Here is a 17,721-nt window from a genome sequence, read left to right on the forward strand (position 1 = left end):
GATCTAGCCCCTGTTTTATTTTTTCCAAAGTGTTTTGGTTTTAAGGGGTTTTAGAAAGAGTTCTCATCATGTTACAGGGGTCATGTGAGCATCTAATCTCCATGAGTTTTTAAGCTGCATCAAAGCTCATTTGCCTCCTCCACCACCCCTCCTCTCTCCTCAAGTAACTTCAGGACACAGATGCTGTAGAATGCAAACGGGTGATGGTCGCTGCGCTGTGGTGGGGCCTGCAGGCAAGCCAGGGTGCTCAGTGCCCTTCTTGGAGCTCTCTTGGTTTATGAGGCTTTTTCTGCTCTCGGCTGGACACCAGGAACTGTCGGTGTCCCCCACAGTCCCGAGGATTGGTCCCATCATGTGGTCCTGCTGCAGCAGCCACCGTCTCCTGAGCGAGGCCAGCTCCACCGGCCTGCTGCAGTGGTGACCTGCCAGAGTTGTTTGAGTTCTCTTTTCACAGAGGAGTAACTGTCGGTGCTCATTTTAGGATGTTTCTGTTTCTTCCTGGGTATAGCAGCCTGCTTGTAGCAGCACCAAACATCAGCGTGCTGTTGCTGCCCTTGAGGGAGGTAACAGAACACACTGAAGAAAACACGCATTCCTCTTCGCTGAGGGGTGAGCCTGGTTTCTCTTAATGGAGGTAGTACTCAGCCTGGTAGGTTGGTTTTGGTTTTATTGCTCTGTAAAGCTTGTGAAGACTATGATTATATGAAGTAGACTAATGAGCGTATTTTCATGTATTTTCATAGATCTGTTTGTTGCTTTATACAGTGAAATGATCTACCTGAATAATAGTGAAATTCCTGTGAGTCAAGCTGGGTTGAACCCAACATAAACTGCTTCCCAAAGGTGGCTACTGCTGTTCTTTCTGCAACAGAAATTTCACCTCCCTTCCCTCTCACCTCTGTTAGGCAGGATCTGCTATCATCAATAGAAATCTGATGGCTTCTCAGTATACTCACCTTGGTCAGTGAGGAATATCAACATTCCTTTGCAAAAGCCTTCTTTACCGTAGCTTCACTAGACTGAATGTTGTCTGCCTCTTGCTAGAGCAGCGCTCCATGGCTGAAGAATCTCAATATCTAATATTCCCATGAGGTAGTAACTTTTTTAGAAACCCTCTTACCATTTAACCCTGAGAATCTCCACAGAGAAATGGTAATGAAAATGTCAGTTGAGTTAGATTTCCTGTGATTTCTAGGTCTTGCACTCATTTTCATGGCACTGCATTGAAGTATTAAATATGTGGTGATATGGTCAGTTGTGTCATTTTCATTTTCGTTCCTGTTCTGTGCACGTTTCTGCTCAGTTACTGCCGCCGTGTGTTCTGGGATCTCTCCCTAACCACAGACCTGCTGAACAGGGAATGGCTCTGAGCAGCTGACGTTGTACAGGGTGTCAGGGAACACAGCTCCGCTGGTTCTTGTTGCTGCATGTTCGTGCTGAGCAAAATGTCAGTGAACTCCACTGCAGAACCCAGTCTGTACCAGAGCAGTACAGTACGTTCCCCTTTGGTGGCTGCATGCAACCCAGTTGCGGGATTGCACCGCATGCTGCGTTGATTGCTACCCTCCTTTTTTCCTGTTCCTTCATCCTTTGCCCTTTGTATCCTATTCTCTAACACTACAGAAATGCTCACAAAAATGCTTTTGTGGATGTATCTTTTAATATGTCCATACCAAGATGGCTTGTCAGACGTTACTGCTCGTTCTATGTAGTGTTTTCATTCTCAATTCCTGTTCTAAATGCCCCTTACAATATACTTTATCCTAGTGCTTTTCTAGAAATGCCGTCTGACATACTACGTTAATTGAAGGCAGGGGGGTTTTTTGGGCCCCTACAGAACACATTTTCAGGTTTTAATTCCTCTTTTTTCTCTATTTCTTTTCTAATGAAAACTGAATTTTGTTCTTAGTAATTTTTCCTTCCACATTGCCCATGCTTTGAGTCCATCAGTTTTCTCCCATTATGTATATTTTATTAAATATATGCTGAATGAACATTTCAGTGCACAGTTTCTTCACGTTGCCTGTGCATTACTGTGAGTTAAGGGAACGATCTAAAAAAAAAATCAAACCAAAACAACCCAACCCTACCAAAGCCAAGCACTGCAATGTCTGATAGAGCCTCTAACAGATATTTGAGCCCATCTGGCTCAAACAGATAGGCAAAAAGGAGAGCTACGTCCTTGAATTCTGCTGGCTGCAGCCAGGCTGCATGGCTAACGCTGCAGGAGGCCTCTGAATGCCCACTTCCAGTCTGTCGATTTAGCAGTTCCTGGTATTTAGCCTTGGGAGCACCTTGCATACCGTGAGTTAATGGTTCTGAAGATGTCAAACTTCGATTACATACGGCTTGGCTTTGTGATCGTCTGCCTCTGTCCTAGGTGAGTAATGATATTTGCTGCAGACAGGAACTATCAGTGAGACAGGGAAAAGCAAGGGGAGAAGCAGCCATGAGGTGAGGGTTGCTTTTTAAGGACCTGTCTGAAGGATTAGGGCTTGATGGCATAAGGTGCTGTGGGTCAGAGTTGTCACAAACAGGGTGAGGAGCCTTTGCTTTACATCTTCTAAATAAGACAGCACAACACCTTTCCTTTGACAGGGAGGTCGAGGGCATTGGTTAAGAGGCAGTGAGATTTCTTCATGCACCAGTGACAGCTGTAGTTAAAATGCTGTTGCTGGCTCTGTACTTGAGTCCTTCTGTGACAATTACTTCCTAATTAGAGTTTCAGCCTTTCAGGAGATCACATTAATTTTCTGAAATTTTATTTCGCCATTATCAAATAGCAGTGTTTCAGTGGTGCTATAAATAGAGCAGACCTCTATTTGTGGGTGGATTTTTCTCCTGCTGGGCCTCTTTGAATCTCCATTTTAAATTCTGCTTGAATCTTGCCACCAAGTCGTTGTTGCATGTGTGCTGAGGAACTCGTGTGTTGCCTTGATGCCGTCAGTTTGCTCCCGATGGGGCTCTCTGTTCCCTGTACAGTCTTTCTGGCTCAAAGGCGCACTTTTATAAATAGTGCCATGCGTTGAACACGGGTGGAAAGCCAAAGCCCTGTAGCTTTAAATCTGTCAGCCCTGGCCCTTCTGTGCCTCTGAAGGAGATGCTGGCAGCTGAGGGAGCGGGCGCGGGCTGGCTGTGGGTGTGCTCCAGCAGCACCGGAGCCCTGCACACGATGCTGGGCTGGGCAGAGCCACCGTGGCGGCTCAGCGGGGGCCCGGAGCCCGCTGGGGCTGGTGGCGGATGGGGCCGGGCCAGCGGCTCGAGCAGCACCTGGCACTGGGGTGATGCTTATGTGGTGCTGCTGTGCCTGCATGTGCTGTGAGAGGGACTTGTGCGAGCCTGCAAAGGTGAGAAGATGGGGGAGCACCACTGGAACAGCATTAGTTGTCTTATTGGGCTGTTTTATTTAAATCCCCAGGAGAACTTGACCTCCTTCTGTGGCATCAGCCATGGAAACGCTGTTTTTAACTCCAAGCACTGCTGTGGAGTCTCTGTGGTGGGTTTTTTTACATAGCTTTTCTTCAGTTCGGAGCGTGGGAAGTCTGAAAACGGCTCCTGCCTGAGTGAGTGTTGCAATCTATAAACAAGATCTAACGTGGTGCTGCTTTTTTTGGGCTTTCTGGTTTGGTTGTTTTGGGATTTGGCTTGTGTGATATAATGAATGATGGAAGAAGGGGCTAGGAAACACAACCCTATGTCAGAGAGAGGTGTTTGGATTGGTGGCTTTCTAAATGTGACTTCTTGGTTTGGTGTTTTAGCTGTGCAAAATGTATTTTCGGGAAGTAGTAAACAAACTGCAGAATCATATTTTTCCTCCAGGTAAAAATAGAGTAAGTGCGTACTGCTTCCCGTGGAGTCAGTGACCTTCAGAAATGAATAAGTACTTTGCTTTGCTTTAGCTGTCTAGCTTGGCATTGCCCTTTCACAGCCTGAATTAACAGTAAGCTGTATTTTCCCCCCACATTTGTTAAATATTGAAGAGAGACAGTAAGGGCTTTGACACTCTGCTCTCCAATGCAAAACAGAAGATACTTCTCTGCAAGCTGCTGCAGTTAGCTGTCCAGTGCATTGTGGCTCTGGTGTTTGAAGAAGCAAGAAATACAGGATCCGGACTTCTTTTTGCCATTTGCCTTTGCCTTAGCTGAATGTTTGCCTGGGGTTTTTTATCATCTGCAGGAAATGTGGCTGAGAAGTTGCATTCTGTTAATGTGTTTGAAGCATGTATGTCTAAACACATTTATTTAATAGACTCCTTATTTTCCTTTGGGAAGATCCAGGTCTCCCATGCTGGGACACGTACTTTTTCTCACTGCATTTATTGATCTTCACAACAAAAGTGACACATAGGTGGCTCTTGGGAATGGCTCTGTTGGAAATGCGGTGTTGAAGCAGTGCAGAGCGCTGGGGTAGGGCCCTGAGAGCAGAGGGTTTGTTGACATTCCACATTCCAGGCTGATGGATCTGTATATTGGCATCTCAGCATGTGTAACATCAGGCTAATACATCACCTCTTGAGAGCTGGGGAGGAAGGCACTGAGCACAGGACACCCTGTTCTGTGCTCTCCAAACCAGATATGGACCTGAGCAACTTTTCACCTTGTGCTGTGGAGGTGCTGCAGTAGGGTTTGTTTCTAGATGGGGCTCTGGATGAGGCTTCTTGGTTTTTACAAGAGTACTGAAAGCAACATAGTGATTTCAGTATTTGGTTAATTCTATAGATTTCTGGACAAGTGCCCTGTGGCCTTTTCTGCCAGGTGCTTGGCATTCCTTGAACACATCTTTCCCTCTGATGCCTCATTGCTTAGTGTTTTCTTCTTAGGTTTCTGAAAGCAGCGTGTCTGCAGCCCTGGGAGCGTGCACGTTCTTGTGCTGTAGGACTGCCCTTTGCCTACATTGCCTCTCCTTGCCCTTGACAAGATTCATTTGCCACTTGGAGCAATCTTACGGATTTATCTGGTGCTAATGTTGGAGCACCTACAGCACTGAAAGCTAAACCACACGCTACCTTTGAACAGGAAAGGAACCTCTAAAGCCAGTTCTGTTGTGTAACTTTCTGGGAAGTGGCATGTTAGCTGATGTGCTATGTGTATGTTACAGTAGAAGGGCTTTAAATAAGAGAACAATATGTCAAGAAAGGCTATACAGGAATGACAAACAACCTGTGTTCACAGGAAAATGAATCTGCTGGTTTGAAATACTTACATTTTACGTATAAACTGTTGACTGGATGAACTGCTTCCAGGATGAATTTTGGTTACAGTCATGCTGTGTGTTGTACCTTCAGCTAAAAATAAATAAAGAGAAGTAAATGTCGAAGTGCAGTTGCTGTGCTCAGGTATAGGAGTCCTTTAGACTAAATATTTGGGGATGACTTGCATGTTCAATAGAGAAACCTCTCCTGAAAAAGAGGCAGCAATCCTTGTTCTGCCATGAAGATGTTCTGTACAGTGATCACGCAGACATTGGGGTCTCCCAGACTCCAGACCCAGTTTGCTCCATGCCTTTGCAAGTCAAATTTAACTTGCAATCTAAAAATTAAATTCTGTTCTTTACAGATGAATGTGTAAGATGCAATAATAATCTGTATTTATCAGATAGCGGCTGGAAGCATAAAAAACCCCCAGCAAGCTACTTTCTGGGAAGTGTTAGCAATTAAGGTTGTTTCTAAGGTAATGAGATGTGATTTGGACATGCTGGGGAAAACAACCAGTTTAAAAAAAAGGCAAAAGCCCCTGACATTTGACATAGTTACTTTCTGATAAAACCTTGCATAAACTTGTTTCCAATTCCACCCTTTCCTCCCAGTTCCTATACTTAATTTTGTTCAGCTTTACCTCATTTCCTATCCTTATTATTATAACTTCTGGCCTGATTGGCTGCCCCTCCTTGCTTTAAAATCTGCAGCTGCTAAAATAAACATCCATGAATGTTATTTTGGCTACATCTTTTGCTGTGTCATCCTTTTTCACCTCAAAAATCAAGTTCCTGCAAGCCCTTGTGTATAATTCAGTTCTTCCCTATTTTTCCATTCAGACTATGTACTTGTTCCCTTGGACTTGCTTACCCATAATGACTGACTTACCTGTAATGTCAATGTTACTGCCCTGTTTATTCACCCGGCACCACTGGGTTTCTTCCTGGCTGGTCTGTACCTTTGCAAAAGCGCTACTGAATCGGAGCACCCAGCCTTGCTTACTCTTCTGCATTCAGAAATACCTTTTCTCAAGATTTCAGAAGTTTAAGGTAAAGAAGGTAAGGTCTTGGGCAGCAGTTGGATTTTTAAAAACAATCGAAGGGGCCATAGACGTGATCTTCAGGGAGCTGGTACACTGTGCTGTGTCAGTCCCCTTCTGTCTCGGGGGTATAAATAAACACTTGCGAGCAGAGCTGGTGCCTGGTCCTGCATGTCGCCGTCCTTCCAAGGACACAGCTTGTGTGATGCTCTTCTCCTCAGCACACTGTAGACAGGGATGTGTGTTTGTGAACTGCAGGTGGGAAAGGTGTAAGTTAGCTTCAGTTACTTCTTAACCAGTTAGTGACAGCATTCACACAGTGCCCCAGGCAGGTTGATTCACACAAGGGGAATATGTGGAGCCCTCCGAGCCCTCATGATGCTGCAGGGAATGGCCTGACCAGCCCTTGTACTGCACTGACAGCGGCTTCCCTGTGGAATAGGTTATGTAGGCTGTGACGGATGCTGTGTGCAATTCTTTCTGCTACAGCAGGTACAGCGTCACGTGGCAACAGTGTCTTTTACTGTTCCCTCACCCCTAGTGACTGCTGACGTTGAGATATTGGTCTCCTTTGGAGATTTCTGCTGCTGAGAGATAGGAGTTTGGTTGCTTTATGGCTGAACTTTGTTTCTGACGCTTGAAACAGCAGATGAAGTCACACGGAATCATAGAATAGTTAGGGTTGGAAAGGACCTTAAGATCATCCAGTTCCAACCCCCCTGCCATGGGCAGGGACACCTCACACTAAACCATGGCACCCAAGACTCCTTCCAACCTGGCCTTGAACACCGCCAGGGATGGAGCATTCACAACCTCCCTGGGCAACCCATTCCAGTGCCTCACCACCCTTACAGTAAAGAATTTCTTCCTTATATCCTATCTAAACTTCCCCTGTTTAAGTTTTAACCCGTTATCCCTTGTCCTATCACTACAGTTCCTAATGAAGAGTCCCTCCCATCTCCATATCGAACTAGGTGACAAGGCCAGGGGAGAGTCACACTGAAGCTGGCTTTACCAGATACCAAGTTGTGGGTGAGGGTTTGTACATGTGCCTCAGCCATGGCTCTATGTGTGTTTCTTCGGGCACTGATGCCAACTGAATCAGTCCCAGGTCACTTTTCCCTCCAGCAGTGTTCCTGCAGTCCTGTTGATATGTGCAGCCTCACAATGAACCATGTTTGGGAACTTACTAAAAACAGAAACATCAATGAGTTCCTTGTCACGGGGTGGTTCCCTTGACACCCCCACCAAAGACTGGGAATGCTAAACAGCCCTTGAGTCTCCAGAGCTCTGTTGCCCTCCTGCCAGTGTCAGGTACCTGCCAGTTCCTCCTGTCTGTGCAAAGCGAGGCCATGTGGGAGCACACACCTGGCTCTGTGTGGTGTGCGGGAGCATACACGTGTCAGAGTGATCATCACTCATGATCATTTAACTACCATGAGTAAGGTATAAAGCCATTTCCTTCCGGTCTTACCAGCTCTAGCTGCCCTCCAGGGCAGGCAGAGAGATTGTATTGGAATTTTTTCTTGTCTTTTTTCAGGGTCATTTTTCATTTTTGTTTTCTCAAAGTGCTTTTTCCCCATAACCAGGAGGATCTTCCCACCATTTTAAGGGTTAATTGCCAGCAGGCAAAGGCTGTTTACCTCTTTTAGAAACCCCAGTTACAATCTAACCAGTGAGCCCTACTATGAAAGATACACAGCAAGACCTCCTTGAGCTGCCCATCTGTCTGTGAGCTTTCATTAGCCAGTTCTCGTTTTCTTTTGGATTTGGGAGTGTAATAGGGACAACGCAAAGCAGTTGCTAGCAGTGATGACCAGCAGTTTCTGTGGGTAAGTAGATGGAAGCCTGTTAAAATGCAAAGCTGCTATAGTTTCTGGAGATTCAGTAGGCCAATGAAGTGTTGCAGGGTAACTGCGTGGTGTGTCATGAGGAATCGCACTGGACCTGTTCTTTGTCTTTCTTCTGTATTCTTGGCAGGAAAGCCAGGGCACATTTCACATAGTGCAGGAGCATGTATGTGCACTGGGCACTTGCTGAGGGAAGGTGCAAGGTGGAGGGTGTACCCACAGACATGATCAGATGCAAAGGATGCTCTATTTTATTTTCCTCCCCTCTAATTTTTATTCTCCAGAAGATGTTACTTAGAGATGTTATTTACTGATGAATGGACTGTCGCGTAACCATGGTGGCTACCGTGCCTCTGCGTCGCATTGTCCCACCAGGGAGGCTGCTGGCAATGGTGCTCCAAACCTAGGACTTTCTAATGAGTCTCCCAGATTTTTCTACTTGTATCACTGTCCTGCCTTCAGCAGTGGGAAAAGGAAACAACACAGCTTCTGAGTTCCTTTGTGATTAGTGCTGGCTGCTGCTTGGGAAGCGTGGTTCATCCAGGCAGCTTGTGCACTGTGAGCTCCCTCCCGGGGCTGCTCTCACAATTGTCATTCCTGGCTCCCTTCTCTCACCTTGCCCTAGATATTTTTATTCCAAGTAACATGATGCTTTTCAGCCAGATTTTTAAAGCTCCACATAGGGGAAGAGAGGCAGGAGCTGAGCCATCTCCTTCCAGTAGGCTTGCTCCGAGCTCTGCTGTTTGCCCAAGCCAGCTGCCTTGCTTGTTTAAAAACCAATCCATCCTGTTGGTGACTGGCCCTGTGGTATGTGCCTTTGCTGAAGTAGTTTTCAAAGAAGAATGAAACACCTTTAAAGGAACTGTTGCTTTTAATCTTCAGCAAAGCCAAAAGGCAGATCCTGGGTTCTTTTTGGGTTGCGTATTGCAGAATAGGTACATCAAAAAGCTTCAGCAGGAGGGAAGCCCTGACACAGTTGAAATTCTGGTAGCTTGGTAAGATCTTGAGGGGGAAGAAGCATAAGGGCCTGACACGGTGCCACTTGGCTCACTTGCCAGCATGGCACTGGGCAGCTTTCGGTGTCCCTCCTGGCAGGTCAGGCCAGTCCACTCCAGCTGGGCTGAGTCAATGTGCTGGAAAACTGTACTGCAAGTGAGATAGACTAATTGAATTGTAATCCATATTTTTAGACAAACATTGAGCATTAATGCAGTATTTAATTTACCAGCATCTTTTCAGGACAGATTGCCAGTCATCTTAAATCAATAATATGTCACCAGCATTTCCCAGGGACCCAGTTCATGCTGAGTCTTCCCTTTCTAAAGCCTTGTCAATACAGAGAAAGTACTTAAATTATCTCAGTTCTGTTCCAGAACAGCACTTTGTCCAGCCCTTTGCTTTTTAATTGGAAAAAACCCGTCTTGCTATTCCAGGATAATATCCACACAGCTGGTAATTAAAGTAATTATCCCAACATGGTTTATTCTGCTATGGCTGTTCTGGTTTATTTTGTGTCACAGGTATGGGAAGATGACCCGAGGAGATGCGCTGAAGTCAATTGACTTTAAAAAGGGGGGAAGCGAAAGTCTGTACAAAATTTTTCTCAGAATGAGATGTCTGAGAGGAAGAGTGTTGTATTAGTGTAGCATACAGTAGTCGTACACACACGCTAATCACACCCAACTGGGAGTAAGTTATGCTGATAGAAACTCTTTATTGCAAAGTGATCTTAAAGTCCCATTAGTTCTACAACACTGAAATGTGCAGATTTCATCTTGGGGCAGATCTGTGCTGTGGCAGAGCTGACATCCCAACATGGTCTGTGGCACTGGTCAGCCCCACTCTCACTGACCTGTACCAGTGCCCAGGGCAAATACGGGGGGGAGGGTGGGGAATATTTCAAATTTATTTCTGAAAACTTTTGCATCACATTTGTGGATTTTTTTTCCCATCTGCCGTTAATACTAAGATTTCCTTCCTCCGGAGCAGACACAGGTTGTTACAGAGGGATTGATAGGGTCTTTCTGAGAAGGCAGCTTGTTTTGTAAGGCAATTAAGAGGAGTAATAAGATTGTATCAATGTGCTGAATGGAAAAGCCTACACGTGGCCATATGCATTAGGGCAGGCTGGCGAAGCAGCAAGTGGGGCTGTGCACTATTGCACGTGGAGGACCTGAGGAGCACAAGCTAGCAGTGATGCATGGGTTGGCACTGTACATGCTGTGTGCACGCAGGGTCTGTGCTTCCTTCTAGACAATATGAAGAGATCAGATAAGTGACAGTCCTGGGAAAATCTTAATGAAATTACAGATCCCAAGGAGAAGTGTCTTACTGAGTGTGTACTGCTGTGAAATATACTTGTGCCTAGATCCCAGAGACAGCATGTCCTCTGTGCAGTGCTAATGTCATGCATAGTTGGTCTCACTGATTAATGTGAATTCTCAGCATTAGTTTTCCATTAATCCAGGGAGCTGGGGTTTCTACAGCTAAACCTGCTTCAGAGAGCAGTTGATATTTCTGCAGTCACTGCAGACTGATGGCTGATACTCTGTGATTTCCAGCAAGTGAAGTTCTCTAGAAAATGCATCAGTTGGAGAACCTTGCTGCTGGGAAGGGGCCTTGCTAACCTGCTCAGTGCTGCCAGCTGCTGCGGGGCCTTGTGGCTGTTGCTTTAGATGGAGACTATTGGGAATAGGGAGAGGGTGCAGTTAACTCCAGTAGCATTTTTGCTTTGTACAGTATATATTGACAAGGGAAATATGGAAATAAGTTCTACATTTAGGGAGTGAGCTATGAGTTAGCTGGTAGTTGTTTTAGGAGTAAGACATGAGTTCGCTGGTAGTTGTGTAAATAAAATAATCCGGGATGCTGCCCCGTGTTTAAGAGGAGCTGCTGTGTCCAGGGGGAGCAGAAGCACGCACCATTACTGCTTGTTTGCTGGGCGTGTGGGGTGCGAATCACAGCGAGTTCATCCCACGGGTCCCAGGGCCGTTGCCGCGGCCGGAACCTGCGTTTGGTCTAAATACAGCGGGAGCAGATTTCCCTCCGGGTGCCAGCTCCGGGCCGCCGCGGGGTGGGGCTGGCGGCCGCTGGGCTCTGCGTCCACGTCTGCCCGGGCCGGAGTCGCCGGGCAGGGGCGCCCTTCTCGGGGCCGGGGGCGGGGCCGAGCTGCGCGGCGCCTTTTGGGTTGGGGCCGGGCTCAGGTGTGGCGGTGCAGCCATGCGGGCGCGGGGCGGGAGCCATGCACTGGGAGCGTGCGCTGCTGCTCCGCCGCAGCAGCAAGGTACCGGGAGCGGAGCGGGGCGGGAGAGACGTCGGGGCTCGGTCAACGCGTGCGGTTCCTGCGCGCTGGAACAGCGCTCGTGAGCTCGCAGAGGGGTTTGTCCCCTGGAAAGTGCCACCCGCCGAGGCCCCTGCGCGCAGGCTCGCCGCTCAGCGGCGGGCTCCGGGGGGCTCTGTCTCTGCTTTAAGCTCTGTCCTTAGTAAACCCTCTGGTTTCTCTAAGTCTTGTCGTTGCTTTCGTGCAGCAGGTGAAGCCCCGGTAATAACGTGGGTTTGACGTACACTGATGTGTGCGGGTTTTGCTCTTCCACAGTTACCTTCTCTGTCTTTACTCACCGGCTGACAGAGCTGATGGCCTCGTACCAACGCTTCAGAGAACTCAGCCTGCCAAAAGTGGGTGCCATCTCTTTACCTGTGCTTGAGTTTCTGGTGGTTTGAGGCCATTAAGCTGGCTTAAGTGTGAGAGGTTTTATTTTTTTTCTCAGCTTTTACTAGATGTCTGTAAAGCACATGAAGCTCGGTTGGTTGGTACCATGCCCTGGGCAGCTGAAAAAGGGTGCATTTCTGCAGAATTGCATCTACTTGTCAAGTGTGTTCGAACAATGAAGGAAGGGGTTTATATTAGTGAAGCTAATGTAAAGTGATTAGCACTTACATGTCTCTCTCTCCTCGCCTAGATTGAGCGGTTGGACGTGAGCAGCTTAGCACAGACCTCCAGTGCCGTGGCCTCGAGCACTGATGGGAGCATCAACGCAGACTCTGTTGATGGGACCCCAGATCCTCAGCGTACAAAAGTGGCTATTACACACCTGCAGCAGAAGATACTGAAGTTGACCGAGCAGATCAAAATTGAACAAACGGCCCGTGATGACAATGTGGCAGAGTACCTGAAACTGGCCAATAACGCAGACAAGCAACAAAGCGCCCGCATTAAGCAGGTGTTTGAGAAGAAAAATCAAAAGTCAGCCCAGACCATCTTGCAGCTGCAGAAGAAACTAGAACATTACCATCGAAAGTTGCGAGAGATTGAGCAGAATGGGATCCCTCGGCAGCCGAAGGATGTCTTCAGGGATATGCATCAGGGTTTGAAAGATGTTGGAGCAAAAGTCACTGGCTTCAGCGAGGGAGTAGTAGACAGTGTGAAAGGTGGGCTTTCCAGTTTCTCCCAAGCCACTCATTCAGCAGCAGGAGCTGTGGTTTCCAAACCCCGGGAGATTGCCTCCCTCATAAGGAACAAGTTTGGGAGTGCAGACAACATTGCTAATCTGAAAGACTCCTTAGAAGAAGGCCAAGAAGATGGGACAGGAGGCAAGGCTTTAGGTGTTATTCAGAACTTTCAGTCAAGTCCAAAATATGGCAGTGAGGAGGATTGCTCCAGTGCCACATCGGGTTCGGTGGGAGCCAACAGCACAACAGGGGGCCCTGTGGGAGCTTCTAGCTCCAAAACAAACACTCTGGATATGCAGAGCTCAGGGTTTGATGCAATACTGCATGAGATTCAAGAAATTCGAGAGACACAGGCAAGACTGGAAGAATCATTTGAGGACCTTAAGGTTCGCTATCAGAGGGACTACTCGCTAATAATGCAGACGCTGCAGGAGGAGCGGTACAGGTAGGTGCTTTGGTACTGTGGTTTGAATTAAATACTGGAAGTTGCAGAGCACCAGTCCTGGACAGGACTGCTCAGTGGGCTGTTCCCAGCAGTCTGATTCAGATGGGAAGCTCTGTGTTCTTAGGATTTCGCTCTTCCAGCTTTGTCTTTTGTAAATATTGTCTTGCTGCTCATCTCCCTTTCTGTATCAGAAAGAAATGGTGAGGAAAAAGGGTTACTTTGTAGTGTTTTCAAGATACAAAGTTAAACCTAAGAGGTGTAGAACAGCATCCCAAAAGATCAGGAATATATTGATTCAGTTACTGTTATCCAGACAAAGGCAAAAACCTTGCAGAGGTGTGGGTCAAGGCGAGAGGCAGGGAACTATGTGTGGGCAGTATCCTGACCTGCCTCCTCCAATGCTCAGATCCATATCTACCAGAGAAAGAAAGATCCAGCTTTCTTAGGGTTCTCAAAAAAAGACATGGTCTTCCCGAAACTAGATTATCCTCTTCCCTTCTCCACTCAGCCCCATAGAGGCAGTGTTCAGTGAAATCGAATGAAATTAAATGCAAGTATTGGCAGTGCTCTTGTCCTAGAGGTCACTTGGCTCTGGAAGTGGGTAATCTGTGTTTCTGTCAGCCTTCCCCTTGCTGAAAGGAATGGAAGGGCTGGGGAGTTGCTGCAGTACTGCTGTCCCTGATCAGGTCACAGAGGAGAGGTGAAGGGAGAGTGTGGTGTGGCAGCCAGTTCCTCCTACCACCCCCAGGCTACTCCCACCTTTCTGCCAAGGAAGGCAACCGGTGGAGAGGTTCCAGGGAGCATTTTCCCTTTCCCTTCCTTGTTGGGTGGGAGAGGGCTTTCAGCAGGCTGCTCTGTGCTGTCCACATCTTGTGTCCTCCTCATCACACACCGGGAGCAAGGGCTTGTCCCCAAGCTCCAGAGGGAAGAGTTACCAGCTGCCCTTCTGTAGCCATTCAGGACACTGCAGTCTAAATCAGTGGGATTCTTAAACTGCGCTTCTTAAACTTCAAACAGCTGCAAGGGGCCCAAGTCCTCGCTCTGATGGAGGGCAGCTGGCTTTTGTAATGAGGTTGCTTATGGCCTTTGTCACTTTGACCAGGCTGTGAAGCACAACCTGTGAGGCTCAGCAGGGCCGCTGGGTGTGGGGACAGGTACCATGTGCCACTTGCTGCATTGGTTTGCACAGCACAACATGAAGCTGCCCTGCAGCTCTTTAGACAAACTGGTGCCAGATCATTGGGAAAACATTTGGAAAGGCTTAGCCTGATAGGATCTTGTAGAGACAGCAAGCTTTCTGTGTGCTTTGCAAAGCTTGGATAGACAAAGCCAGCCCAACACCACTTCCTAATCCTGCTTTGCAACAATCAGCGATTTGGCTGAGAGCGGCGCCCAGCACAGCAACTTTGGTTCCTAGTGCCTCATTGTCACCAGGTCACATAACAGTGTCGTGTGGAGTTTGATCTTCTTTTCCCCAGCAGAGGGGTCCTGTTGTCTGTTGTGTGTAGGTTGTTGTTTCCCACATACAGCAGCAGGCATTCATGGTGGAACACTATATGCAAGCACTGTACAGCTGAAGGAGTGGTCTGAAAGTATAATAGAAGACCTTGGGGACTGACGTATGTTGTCAGCTAAACTGGTTAGTTATTCCCTGACACCACATAGCAGGGTTCATGTAGGTCCTCATGCTTGTGCAGTATGAAGTCCTATCTGTTGTGTGCCGTTAACCTTTACTGAGGTGAGCCTAGAGCCTAACCACTCACCAAGACAGCTTGGAGTGAAAAGCTTCTAGGAGAATCTGTATTTGGTTTATAAATGTTTAAAAAGATAGTAATTTAGACCTGCCATTTGGAATGTTGCTGTGAATTAATTAAAGGTATGACCTTTAAAGAAGACCAGTTAAGGGCACACAAAGTGCCCTTGTCCCTGCAGGCTCAGAGGTGAGCAGGTAACTGCATGGTCTGAGGAGCTCATGGGTTAATCACAGTGAGATTAACACATTATTGTACAAATCTAGTTTCTTGTTTGATACCTTCTGTACTTTAAACCATCATTAAGATAAAAGCCAACATCACCCTGAGACCTGGAAGGTTAGCTGATATGTCTGAGGGCAGAGGAGGATTCTGCCTTGGTGGAGGGGGCTGGCTGCTGTTCCTCTGAGCAGGAACCCCTTTGGTTCCACAGCTCTCTTCAGAAAAAATGAGAAGATGGGAATGGAGGTTGTGGTTTGGAGCTGGGGATTCAAATTAATCTTACCTGGCTTTAAAAACCAGTTATAACTTTGCTCTACTTCTGGGAAGCTTTCAGAAACAAGCACTGAGTTCAGTTAGAGCTTAAAATAAGTATTTTGGAGAAGCCTTTACTCATAGGGCAACACTGAGTGTGTTGTACCTGGAAGCTGGAACAAAGCAGGTGCCATGACATTTTCTGACCTGGTCTTTGTCCATTTCCTCTTTCTTAGATGTTTTTTCTTGCAGGTCCTGATCTTTTTCCCTTGTGTTTGTGCAGTTTCTGTTTATCAACCATGGCTCACTTTGCACATTTTCCGTGGCGGCCTCAGTCTCCTCCCTCTCCCTGCTTCCAGACCTTACATATCAATCCACATAGCTGCTGGTTTGTGAGCTGGCTCCAGGCAGGGACTTGCTGGTGCAGTTGCTCCAGTTCTGCTGCCCTGCTGCTGCGGTGTGGGGCCGTGCTGCCCTGCCTGCCTGCTGGCAGCATGTGCCAGCCCCAGAGCACTGCACAGGGGCTGAGTCACAGAGGAAGGAAGATTCTGGAGGTGCCTTGGCCCTCATTGTGTTTCTTGTGCACCAGGAGCAGGCGCTGGGTTGCCTGTTGCTTATCTCATCAGTGAGAAGGTGCCGGTTGTTTACTGATAGGAGCAGGGACTTTCTGTGCTATTGAGACAGAAATAAAGTTCCTGCTGAGTATTTTCATCTTGTGTGTCCCTTCAGGAACCTGTTTGTACACAGTGAAATCATGAGCTCATGTAGTTGGAGCATGGCCAGTCTGAGGGTTTGGGTTTCTTCCCAAGCCTGGTATCCTTGGAAAGGGTAGTTAGGTCTCGCATGTTCCTGTCCACAGAAATCCATCAGCTGTAATGCTAGATGCTGGTGCAGTCATTTACCTGATTGTTGCTGAAGTCTAATTGTTGGACTTCAGTCTGTTCTCACGTAAACCAGATCAAGCCTCTGAGGTCTAGGGGGGTTGAAGAGACCATTCTGGAGCGTGGCCGGCAGTGAGGGCAGCGTGTTGGGTCAGGGAGGTGCTCACCCAGCTGTGAGTTTCTTTACTCACCAGAATGCTTACTGAGTGCAGATAAAATGTCTTTTTCATCTCGTCTATTTCTTACATATGCTGTATTAGTCCTGTATTTTACAGCTATTACTTTAAAATGCCATAAAGCCCTTAAAAAAATGTGGTGGCCATTACTGTGTTTAGCCTTTCCCAGATCAGATCCCTGGTTCCTAAGCAGTGAGCCTCAGAAAACATGTGGAAGTCTGACATGGCTTTTTTGAATGGAATGTTTCCATATCCCACACTTCAGCCGAGCACCCATCTCTGATGATCTCCGAGGTACTCGTGACAGTTGGCACTAGGCTTTTACGCAGCAAAGTTTCCATGCAGGAACGTGGCAATCTAGAGGCTAGTAATACTTGAGGAGAAATTTCACATGTTAGCTAGTGAAAAAGTAATTCTTGGACTCCAATGAGGAATTTACTGGACATAAAGTGGGATTCATCATTCAAGGCACTGCAGTATTCACAGACAAGTTTAGAGTCTGTTGCATAGACTGGCACTCATGTTAGAGAGGGAAGTGTGAGTATAATCTTAACCCTCTTGACAAGTGATATTTCTGTAATACCTCTGAATTAAATGCGAACCATCCTTCAGCAGGAAAACCCTGACTTTGGGCTCTGTAAGTCACATGAACCCCTCTTAGCTTTTCAAATTTGAGCACCAGTAGAAAACAGCAGGGAAAACATTTTCTGAATTGTAGATAATGGGACAAGAAGTGAAAAGGAGGTAAATGGAGGAAGAGTAATTTCAAAACCAAGTGTGAGAAGGGGGTGTGATGGGGGTGTTTTGTTTTCTAAATAACCCAATTCCAGCAGCTCCCTACCACCAATTCTTGAAAGTGGGAGTGGTTCTTGAGTGTAAACTGCAGCAGGTCTGGGGCTGAGCAGGGAGGTGAAGTGTGTGGTTCAGGAGCAAGCCTGTAGTGCTGCAGGCAGGGCATGGAGCCAGGCTTCTTGCAAACAACGCTATACTTAAACTCTTAACTATATGGATTTGCAGGGTTTCCTTATGTTTCCTGTAGATTGAGGTAGTTTTGAAGTTACAAAAGTACAATTGTTTCTTGCTGGAGAACAGGATTTAAGCTGCCTGGGAACAGCTGCTTCATGAAGGGTGTCTATGTGGGAGGAGGTTAAAAGGCATAATCATTATGATATTTTCAGAAATGCTTAGGTCCCTTTGTGTGTAATAAACCCCCTTGAGATTTTTGTAATATATTAACAAAGTGAATATATTTCAAGTAATTGATGCTGCTTTTGTGACTTAGAGTGGGTTTACTTGTGATTTCTTGGTGTTTGGCAAGCTGGTTTGTTTTAATTTGGGTGGGAACAAATGGCAGTATTAATTACCTCCTTTAGCCAGTCTTTCCATGGCTATTCCCTTGTTTGCAGCTTGTTGTTCCTGAGAGGCCAGTTCTCTCGTGTGTCCTGTCTCATTGCACAGCTCT

At 46.9% G+C, this 17,721-nt stretch overlaps 1 protein-coding gene across 8 annotated transcripts in view; it reads left to right on the top strand.

Annotated features, from left to right (window-relative positions):
* TMCC1 (transmembrane and coiled-coil domain family 1) overlaps nt 1-17,721 on the top strand; it is an 87,884-nt gene that overhangs the window by 61,616 nt on the left and 8,547 nt on the right. For 7 of the 8 annotated variants that reach the window (XM_080625722.1, XM_080625721.1, XM_080625723.1 and 4 more), the window contains one exon: nt 12,043-12,977. In XM_080625722.1, coding sequence (XP_080481848.1) covers nt 12,043-12,977 — 935 coding nt within the window. Of the gene's footprint in view, nt 1-3,172; nt 3,348-12,042; nt 12,978-17,721 lie in introns of those variants that run through there. The other variant, XM_080625728.1, reaches the window with a different exon arrangement.

Source organism: Psittacula echo, assembly GCF_963264785.1.
Source record: "Psittacula echo genome assembly, chromosome: 9".
NCBI classification, from domain to species: Eukaryota; Metazoa; Chordata; class Aves; order Psittaciformes; family Psittacidae; genus Psittacula; species Psittacula echo.